General features: G+C 40.7%; 1 protein-coding gene across 1 annotated transcript; it reads left to right on the top strand.

The window, feature by feature from the left end:
- Positions 1–2,210: 2,210 nt before the first annotated feature.
- gprc6a (G protein-coupled receptor, class C, group 6, member A) lies at positions 2,211–9,630 on the top strand (the record flags this gene model as incomplete). Its single annotated transcript, XM_079165386.1, has 6 exons — positions 2,211–2,380; positions 3,046–3,334; positions 4,389–5,192; positions 5,899–6,114; positions 6,382–6,505; positions 8,612–9,630. 6 exons carry the CDS (start codon positions 2,211–2,213, stop codon positions 9,628–9,630), a joined length of 2,622 nt encoding a protein of 873 aa, XP_079021512.1.
- Between the last annotated feature and the right edge of the window lie 1,685 nt (positions 9,631–11,315).

Here is an 11,315-nt window from a genome sequence, read left to right as displayed (position 1 = left end):
CCTTGTGCAAGACACTTAACCCCAAAATTGCTCCCATAGCTGTGCCTATGGTGTGTGAATGTTAGTTAGTCCTGATGGGCAGGTGGCACCGTGCATGGTAGCCCCTGCCATCAGTGTATGAATGGATATGAATGGGTGAATGATGACATGTAGTGTTAGAGTGCTTTAAGTGGTCGGAAGACTAGAAAAGGGATATACAAGTACAAGTACATTTACTATTTACAATACAGTGTAGACTTCCCAGTCTTCCGACCACTTAAATCCCTGTATTGTACATGTCAACATTCACCCATTTACACACACATTCGGGTGCTATATAAGGAGCCAGGATCCAAGGTAACACACAGATGGCAAAGCATTCAGGAGCTGTTTGGGGGCTGGATTTAACCACCAAACATCCACTTAGTGGACGACCCACTCTACCCTCTGAGCTATGGGCGCCCCATACCTCTGTTAACTTCATCCCATCCACCTTTAAACATGGCACTTGACCATTAACATTTGGGTAGCTTAAGTGACATTTCATGAATTCCATTTGACGTGAAGGGGTGGCACTTATTACGGAAGCAAATTCTTTAGGTTTGACCTGGAAAGATTTAGCTCTAAAGAATTTTTTTACAATTGTAAAGATTACCTTTGTCATCAAACAAAGTAGTAACAAAGATTATGCCTCTTCCATTCACTTCCAGTTCCCTTTATGAAGACTTTTATTGCTTATACTGATATTCCTCCTTCTGCTCTCTCTAAACTATTGGCTATTTCTCTTTTGAGGTAGTGGTGACTATTTTTCCACACAAATTTGATAAATACACTTCTTTACAGAACAAATTATTTACAAGGAATGGAGTGAAACTGATGACGGATATTTATACCAAGTAAACAATACAGTGTCACAGGCAATACGTCACGAAAGCATAACACACCCACAAAATGGCGTCCACGCCATGTAGCCAAGTAGATGTCTGCAACTTTACCTGAGCATTTGTTCTGGCACAAAGGTCACATTCTCATAGTCAGGAAGCTAAGTTCTCATAACATAGCTCTGATTATCATTTCAATCCAGGACATGCTGCTGAGTGTTCTTTTGCATAGACTAAACAACTGTGGTGAGGCAGTTCACACAACAAGGACACATAAGGACACCAAGCTTTTAAAGCACACCTTATAATTAGTCATTTAGATTTTCCCCAACAATAATATTCAGGTGTGCTAAAGTTAGCCAGCTCTCTCGATAATGTTTCCTATTATTTTCAGGAGGTGGCATATTCACTGCCAAATTGTATTCCTCTATAAATCTGGACCTTTATACCGGCTCTTGCAAAATTAGAATGATGTCATGATGACGTAATGACCCCTCCTTCTTTTTTATATTCCTTGCACAGCCACAGAAGCTGGACAGAATAAAACACACACCTCAAATTACAAGTAACAATGACTAAAACAGAGATAATATGATCGAAGGCCTGGCTCAGAAGAAATGGTCCAGCTTGTTTACACAGACATGTTGTTCAGGTAGTCCACAATGTGATATTTGTCATCACATCTAGTAGCTGTCACCATAGTCAGTAAAAGCCTTCAGGGTTTGACCTATAGTGCTTTGGTTATGTGCAGACTGTGCATGCTTCTGTAACATGTGTTTCTGTTCCATCATCATATCATTCACATAATATTTCATATTAAAAAAACTTGAATTGTTCATAGTTAAGTTTCAACAATTGTATAGTCAATGCAAATACTATCCAATAAAGTGTTAACTAGTACATAGATAATCTATTATTGTCATCAAAGTCTTAAAAGTGGTTGACATGTGTGTTTGCAGGTATACAAGGTGTGTTCGTGCAGTTTTTGAAAGGTGAGGTGACCCATAATCATATTCTCACTCAGCTAAATTGTTGTTCATGCACAACAACACATATTATGAAAGGTGGTTCAGCAGAAACAGGGACTCACCCTGCTGTCACTCATAAGGAAGTGGGCAGGGCTGCAGGGGAGAATATGAGAATAGTGAACTGTGAAGGAGGAAGAAAGAGGGAATTTTTTTTTAGCCTAGTGACAAAAGCTGAAAAAGGAGAGTATCACTCTGCTTGAGGTGAAAACCACAGAGAGGCCAGTTAGGAGAGAGGAGAGAGGAAAAGGAGTTCAGACACTAAACACAGACAGACAGCAGAGAAGACAGTATGGACTGGGTCACTCGTGTAATCTATTTGCACATGCCACTTAACCTTATCATTCTGGAAACAGGACATGCCACTGAGAAGGATACCAGGGTTCTGGGAGCTACAGCCCCTGGAGATATCATCATCGGAGGAATCTTTCCCATTCATGAAGACGTAGCCAAAGAGAACAACTCATTTGCACCGCAACTACAGCCATGTATCAGGTGAGATCATTCAATCCAATGCAATAAATGATAAACAGACCATCTTTTTCACTTCAGAGAGTTTAGTCTTGAGAAACCAGGAGATAAACTCATAAGATATCAAATATTCTTCAATGGTGGAAGAAGTTATCAGAGCCTTTACTTTGGTAAAAGTAGAAATAGTACAATTAAATAATAATAATAATTATAAATAAAAGTAGAATCCTGCACTCAAAATTGAATTAAACTTGTATGTATTTGTGGCAATGCTTATCATGTATTGCTTTTTTTTCCCAAACTGGTGATATGTTTGTTTGTAAAGTCATAATCTGCATATAACTATTACAATTAGAGTAAAATTACAATATTTCACTCCAAAAATGTTCAAAAGTAAAAAAAAGAAATAACATGATTTAGCAGTCTAAAATACTACAACATCATTCTAAAGTATACTTAACAAAAGGAAACTATTGGTAATATTTCCACACAGAACAAAACCAGTAGACTAATGATGAGAACACACTGAGGCACCTGGTGTTACATAGTATCTTTTTAGTAACTTGATTTTGATCAGAAAGTCTTGAAATGGAAATAGTATTTCACCCTCTTCCATCCTGTCTCCTATCAGTTCTCCAGTGTATCACATCTTTACACATCTGTACTGTATTCATTACTTGTTTGCACAGGTTTCAAGAAAGAAGCCTGGTGAGGGTGCTGGCTATGATCAATGCTATAGAGATCGTGAATAAATCCCCTCTGCTGGCTGATGTTAACATCACTCTGGGCTACCGGATCATGGACTCCTGCTCTGATGTCAGCACAGCCCTGAAAGCCACTGCAGACTTCACCCAGCGGACTGACGGCTACATCCGAAGCAACACTTTTGGTCAGCCAATCATGGCTGTTGTAGGTGCCTCTTCCTCTGAAACATCCATCGCCATTGCCAGGCAACTGAGTCTGAAGATGATTCCTCAAGTAAGTAGTGAGTAACATGAAAATGCTGTTGACTCTGTGAAGGTGCCGGTAGGAGGACAGCTTAAATGAGACAGTGTTGGCCGTTACGTAGAACTTGCACCACAGATGAACAGGAACATAACCAGTTGCATACTCTCAGAGTGGAAGTTTATTTGGGACAGTGATCACAGAATTATCCCATTTATTGTCTGATTGGAAATGGCCTGCACATTAACATTTTACTGTATTTAAATGGTTTTCTGGCAATGTGATGAAGTTTACATTTACTGTACGTATTTATTTTCGTATTAACATATAGACACTTAACATATAGAAAATGCGTTATTACTATTCATACAGATACAAGTATGACCTTCATCAGCCTGTGTGTTCAGGGTGGCCACTGAGTCACTGAAACATGCTTTGAAAATACACCATTCTATAAATCTAGAATGCAATAGGAGACTACAAGTTGTTCAGGCTATATTTCTGATCATTATTTGATAGTAGTAGTTCACACCTCAGCGTGAAAACTGAACTATCCTGGGAAACTGAGTCAACATGGCTCTGCCGCTATTTTGAGTGGTGAGTCCCAAGGTGTCCTAATATTACATTTGAGAGATACATCAACCAAACCAGAGCATACATACATTCACAGATCTATGTACAGATTACACAAGAAGACATTTTTACAGATGTTACAGATGATTAGGCTACAAGGAACAATATGCGTCCTAACGTCTAAGCCATAGACATTATAGGTTAAAACAAGACAAAACAACAGTTTGACCCCTAAAAAACAGTAACAATGAGTTTACTAGACTTAAGTTGCATCTCAAGACCTAAGCAGAGATGTGATTGTATCATTTATGGCAGATCTCGGATCAGTTTTCTGTAATACATTTTTATATACAATACATACAATCAGGCTGACAATTATTATACACCTGGGGATGCTGTGGCTCATAGTTGGCGCCCTAACCCCTTGGCCACCAGGTCCATATGTTTTCATGATTATTACTTACTTACTACTTATTTTAACTGGTAAAGACATAACTGCCTTTCTTCTCTCCAGATCAGCTATTCATCAACTGCGGTTATTCTGAGTGATAAGAGCCGCTTCCCTGCCTTCATGAGGACCATTCCCAATGATGAGCATCAGACAGCTGCCATGGTCAGTCTGCTCAGCACCTATGGCTGGAACTGGGTGGGAATAGTTACAACAGATGGAAATTACGGCCAATCAGCTCTTGACCACTTTGTGTCCCAGGCCTCTGAAAAGGGGATCTGTGTGGCCTTCAAATCAATCCTACCTCAATCTGTAACCAGTCAGGATGTCTGCTCTGCTATCATGCAGACGGCCAGAACCATCTGCAAGAATCCCAAAGTACAGGTCATTGTGTCTTTTGCCAAGCCGACTCACATGATGTACCTTTACCAAGAGCTTAAGAATCAGACACTGACAGCAGGACAGAACATGACGACAATGAGAAGAGTCTGGTTGGCCAGTGACAACTGGTCCTCCTCCAGCTTTGTGAAAGGAAACATAACTCTGGAGGACATAGGACACATTATGGGCTTCACCTTCAAAAGTGGAGACCTGTCATCATTCAGTGAGTACTTGAGCAGACTGGAGGCAGCTGGACATGACTACATAAGGAATAACACTTTCATGCAGGAGTTCTACATGCAGCTAAAAGCCAGTAAATATTCTGGAGAGACTGAACTGGTGTCTAAAGCTGTGAACAGACTTAGAGAACACACTTATGCCGGCACTATCTTTAGTGTTGAGATGGCTGTGAGCGCCATTGCTCAAGCTGTGGCGTCTATCTGCAGGAACAGAGACTGCAAAACACCAGGCAAAGTGCAACCCTGGGAGGTATTCACATACATGAGTGTGCGTGTTTGTGTGTGTATGCTCTTGTGTTGTATATCTATGGTCCATATGGGTACATTTAAGGGTGAGTTAAGAGTTAGGGTAAGGTTAGGTTGAGATAACAGTTGAGGATTAGGTTTTGGCTGTTGACACATTAAATATGGTACCTTGGTATATTTACCATCACCACAGGTTTGAGACAGTTGGCATTGAATGTTGGTCTCGTTCACACACCCGTGGAGATGTTGGAATAAGTGAAGCTGGATGTGGTCATGAGGTAAAACAGACTTGTCATGTTTAATCAGAGAGCACAGCAAAACACGGATTGTCTGTTCATTCAGAGATATTTGTAATTAAAACTCTGCTGAAGGTGCCCTCTGCTTCCTCTAAGAGCAGCTTCTTCTTCCTGTTGTTTGATGTAAATCAATCATTCAGACTGAGTCAAACCAGTGCTGACATCGTCTCATTGACGGTGTTGTTTGGTTATAACAATTAGGTAAATTGTGGGAATAATTCATTGATGATAGAATACTATGCAGTCCTTTGAGGTTAAGAACTAAGGAAATGGACTGGATGCAATTAATTCATGGTCTTCTCAAGTATAGTCATGCATACAGTAAATACACAACAGGATGTCCCTGCAAATAGTGTGGTTTTATTGACTTATCTAAGGTACTGACTTGTTAATGAAAGGTTTCTTGTCTTGCAGGTCCTGAAAGCTTTGTGGATGAAGGAGTTTAAACTTAGAAAAAAGAGCTATAAGTTTGACAGCAGAGGAGACATCAACCTGGGCTATGATGTGACAATGTGGAGGTCAGATGGAGGGAACATCCATGTTCATAATGTTGTGGCTGAGTATCACCCACACAACAACAACTTTACCCACACAAACCACAGCTCCACACAACAGCTCCAGGACCTGAAGGTTGGCCCTCCTTCAGCTGGCATTTTGTGTACACACACACAGAGACCCACACACACATTCTGCAGTGTGTGTGTTTACTCAAAACATTAAGACCATTCAAGCTGACTTAGGCAATACTGAAACACTGTATTTCAGTTTTAACATTCAGTATAACCAACAATAAGTTGCACAGAATGCAGTAAAAATTAAATCAATCTGATTTACTATACAAGAGAAATAAGCCACAAACAATAAAGTGATCTCACGGTCTCTCCCTGCTCTCCTCAGCACATCATCTCCAAATGCTCCAGTAGCTGCGTCCCTGGACAGTTCAAGAAAACAGCCGAGGGCCAACACACTTGTTGTTATGAGTGCATCAACTGTACTGCAAACTACTACTCTAATAACACAGGCAAGACTGTCCCACACACACACACACACACACACACACCCCTGTGGTCAGTGGAGAAAAAACTCATCTTTAATATTAGATAGTAAGAGCAGGAAACAAACTGTTGTAACATATGACAGATGACTGTTCCAGCCCAGTCATCAAGAACACATGTTGGCATTGTATGTTTCTGCAAACCACAGATACTTTATGTTCAGAGCTGGTGACGTAGTATATCAGTTGCATAGTCTGAATATCTGTCCACTGTCACAGACAGAAAGACACAGATCCTCACCAAGTACATGTGACACTAGCAAACAGGAAGACACTAGAAACCATGGTAACCAAAAGAAAACAGAGTGACAGTGGTCACTGTTGGACAGGTGAGGTGGAGACAGATGCACTTCCTCCTAAAATGTGAAACATTTAATGAAATAAGGTGCAACTCTGTAATCAAAGATTAAGAGTTTAATGATACTCAACATTAAAAGTTCTGCTAGGAGACGAGGCAGGTCTGCTGTATCCTCATGCCACAACACACACATACACACACATCCATTACGCACATTATTAGTAGTAGTCATCTTTTTTCTAGTATTATTCTATTAGTGCTATATTACTGCTTTACTCTCATGTGAATCATTTATGTCATATGCATGTAATGTGTTATAACTCTGTAATGCTGTTCATTCTGTACACATGACATCTGTCACAGGATCCTTCTCTGTTGCTCTCTCTGAGGTTTCTTCCTCGTTTCTCCCCGTTAACGGGTTATTTTTTTAGGACTTTTTGTCCCAATGTGAGGGTCCTGGGGCAGTTTTTCTTCTAGTTGTATTTACCGCGATGGTTGCAAGAAAGCAGGTGCTTCAATTAGTAGTTTAAGACATTGTTTTTGTCAAAAACAACTCTTCCCCTCTCCGTCCTCCCATTCGTTCTCAACAAAAGTTGGCTGGAAGGAGGACTGATTAGACATGCTTTTGGCCTACTTTCTAGCTGTTATGTGTTGTTGTTCATCATTGCAATCTCGGGGAGGAGAGCGAGTCTTTGGAGGACAAAAGCCTCCCCGAGGGAAGAGAGAGATCTCAGTCCCCACTGATTCTGAACCGATAACTCTCCGAGGAATGAGGTGGTGTTATTAAGGCCGAACGCGCACACACACACACACACACACACAGACTTATAGCCATGCTCTGGTTAAGAGTCTGAATCAGATTAATTTGTTAATGAACCTCATTTTCACCTGGTGTGTTTTAGGTGATCATATAATTATATTTTTTATAATATTAACTATTTTTGCTTACAGTACATGACCAGAAATCCAGATCACACTTCTAGCCTTACATATGTTTTAAACAAGGAACTAAAGAGCTGAAACTAAACTCAAGAGCCAAAAGTTCCCATGGTGCATTCTTGATGCACAAATCTGTCCACTAAGTAGTTAAAAATGACAGCTGTGTTTACGTTGCATTTTGCATGGATGAGACAACAAAACAGTCACAGTGCTGTTCTATGTAGTCTACTATTGTGTGACTGTGATGTCTAATTGGACATGGAGAGAGACTGACGCAGCAGAGATCAGGAATTACATTTAGAAATCTGAAATGTAATTATTCTGGTGAAAACACAAGTTGAGCTCCTGAGTTCCAAAAAAGAAGAAAGTTCCTGTGGTGAAAGGTAAAAATCATCCTCTGCCTGTTGCATGCATAGTAAATTAATTGAAATCAATGAATCGGGATAAGCCTGTGCTACTGTAGTTGTCTGTGAAGACAGTTGACACTTTCTGTAACTGTGATAATAACTCTCACATGACAACAACTCAAATGTGACCTCACAACCCTCATCTGACATCAGCATGTGAATGACCCAAGCATGTTTGAATCCCTGAGAAGTCCACAAGAGTTAGTGGAACTGATGGAGCCTCTCGATGAGAGAAGAAACGTCCTAAAGACTAAAACAATGAATCTAGTTGCCTTTAACTTCCAGTTTCCCTAGCTATTCTCATCACATTATGATGCTTATGTCAAAAACGAGGTTAGCTGGCTTGGCATTCTCTTTGCACAGAGTCAAATCATTTCCTGTGTGTGATTGTTTTGTTGTGTACCTGCTTGTGCTCCTTCATCCCTGCAGATATGGACCAGTGTCTGAGCTGTGACACAAACACAGAGTGGTCTACTGATGGCAGTTCCAGCTGCATCCCCAAAGCCCTACTCTACTTCTCCTGGCAGGATGGCTTTGCTGTGGTGCTCCTAACCTTTTCTGCCCTGGGCATCTTCCTGGCTCTGCTGGTGTCTGCTCTGTTTCTACATCACCGGGACACTCCTGTTGTAAAGGCTGCCGGAGGGCTACTAAGCCAGGTCATCCTGTTCTCTCTGGTCATCAGTGACATAAGTGCCATGCTGTTTGTAGGCCGTCCCAACAGTTTCCAGTGTAAGGCTCGACAGGTGCTCTTTGGCATCAGCTTCACTCTGTGTGTCTCCTGCATCCTGGTCAAGACCCTGCAGATCCTGCTTGCCTTCCAGGTGGACCCTGAGATGCAGGAGGTTCTGCGAAGGCTCTACCAGCCTTACCTCATTGTCTGCACCTGTGTGGCCGTACAGGCAGCTACCTGCGTCTGCTGGCTGGTGCTAAAAAGCCCATTTAATCACGTCATCAGGCATCCAACCACTCTGCTGGAGGACTGTCATGAGGGCTCATATTTGGCCTTCGGGTTGATGCTGGGCTACATAGCTGTCCTGGCTTTAGTGTGTTTCATCTGCGCCTTCAAAGGACGAAAATTGCCACAGCAGTACAACGAGGCAAAGTTCATCACCTTCAGCATGCTGCTTTACCTCATCTCCTGGCTGCTTTTTGTTCCCGTCTACGTCACCACTTCAGGAGTGTACCTGCCGGCTGTGGAGATGGTGGTCATTCTCATCTCCAACTACGGCATCCTCAGCTGTCATTTCTTCCCAAAGTGCTATATAATCCTTTTAAAAAAGGAACACAACACCAAGAGTGCTTTTAGGAAGAATCTGTATGAATACTCCAGCAAAACCACAGACTCCGTCTCTGTGTCTGTGGTAACAAACTGCAGAGATGGGACTAGCTGCACCAGTTTGCACAGAGGTTCAATCAAACACTGCCTCAGAAGAAGCACCAGCATATAAACTACCATTATTAAGGGTTGACAGAAATTATTAATATTGAACTATACATTTTTTATTGTAAAGAATATATATTTAGAGATCTGAGCCTCCATTTCTGTGTATTCCAAAGTATGTCAGACGTTTTTCTTCTAATGTTTCATTTGTCCTAATAAATATGGATATGCTACAAAAAAACAAGCCAAAATGTACTCGGAAATCTTGGGAAAAAACTAGTCCGAAAACATAGCAGCTGGATTATTGATCCTCTAATTGGTTTATTTCTAGCAAATCTCATTTAATATCACTCCCAATGGCTTTAACTTTGACAGATTTCACAAAAGGGGGCTGGGAGAATCCAATCATAATGAAAAAAAGTCAAAGAACTAGACAGAAAAAAATCTAACATTCAAATTCTATGTGGCAATTTAATTTTTCACATTTTTGGTGTCCACACCCACTGTATAAAAACCCTTTGTGAGGATTGAGGAAAGTTTTGTCTGGCTACTGTTGATTGGTTGATGGAGAGGTGGTAAGAGTGCACCCATCCCACCCCCAACTATTGCACGCAATAAGTTATCAATGATAATTTCAATGTCAACATTATGAATGGAGCTTCAAAATATTTGGTAGGACTACAGCACTAGTTGAAACATATTTTGCGCTTTCAAAGGAAACCCTTATTCTTTACATATCTCCCCCTCTTGGCAAGTCATGTGTTTAAGGCCTGGAGTTGTAGAAAAGAGATTGGGTGTGAAAATTCTTCTAAATAACCAGCAACAGAATAGATCACATGGTTTGTGCCTGTTGGAGCTCTTGTGCTCACTAATCCTCTGTTTCAGCATGCGTGTAGTTTCACCTATGTACATTTCTTTTCAAATGTTTTCGGAGTTGCATGCTTGTACTTGTTTTTTTCTCTCCCACAAAACCACACAAAAGTTACACCTTCGCACATTTGTTATTGCAGGTGCACAAATCCTATTCTATAAATCACAAATTAAGAAACTCACATTTTTGCTACAGTTACTACAGTGAATATGGTGCAAAACACATTCACACACATCAAGAAATGTGATGTATGTCATGTATGTTGTCTATGCTGTAGGCTGCTAGATGTTTATTTGTGTTACGGTAGAATTAAAGCTAAGCTTTGCTATTTCATCTAGCTTAGCAAATGAGTGCTAGTTTCCTGTCGTTCAGGAGTATGGCCAAGGCTTCATAATGTAATGCTACTGTGTTTGTGTGCGTCTGTATGTGTGTGTGTGCATGCGTAATGGTCACACATGCAGATGCCTGTGCCTGACCATACCGTCATATATACTGTATATATATACAATCACATATTTTTATATCTCGTATATATATATATATATATATATATATATAACTGTTGTCAGCCTGTTAGGGTGAGAGGATAAACAGCCTCAGGTGCTGCTCGTTATCAAGTTTCATCCTCCACACTGAAAATCCCCACCAAGACCAATATTTGATGACTGCAGGCAGAATAAGAGCTCAACAGAAACTCGAGGATTGTAAACTCCAACCTGTTCCGAGTAATTGGATATAAGTCAGCTGACATTCCAGAGTTGTGTAATCTATTGTCACTGATACTCAAGGATATAATTAAGTTGAACAATAAACGAAAGTGAAGAGAGAATAGGACAGAAGAGGTAAACATTTTATGCCAGGAGTTTCCAAGTTTTCCAATC

The sequence above is a fragment of the Pholis gunnellus genome (assembly GCF_910591455.1).
Source record: "Pholis gunnellus genome assembly, chromosome: 8".
In the NCBI taxonomy this organism is placed as follows: domain Eukaryota; kingdom Metazoa; phylum Chordata; class Actinopteri; order Perciformes; family Pholidae; genus Pholis; species Pholis gunnellus.
Note: the sequence above shows the minus strand (reverse complement) of the source record. Positions and strands in the feature narration are given on the sequence as shown.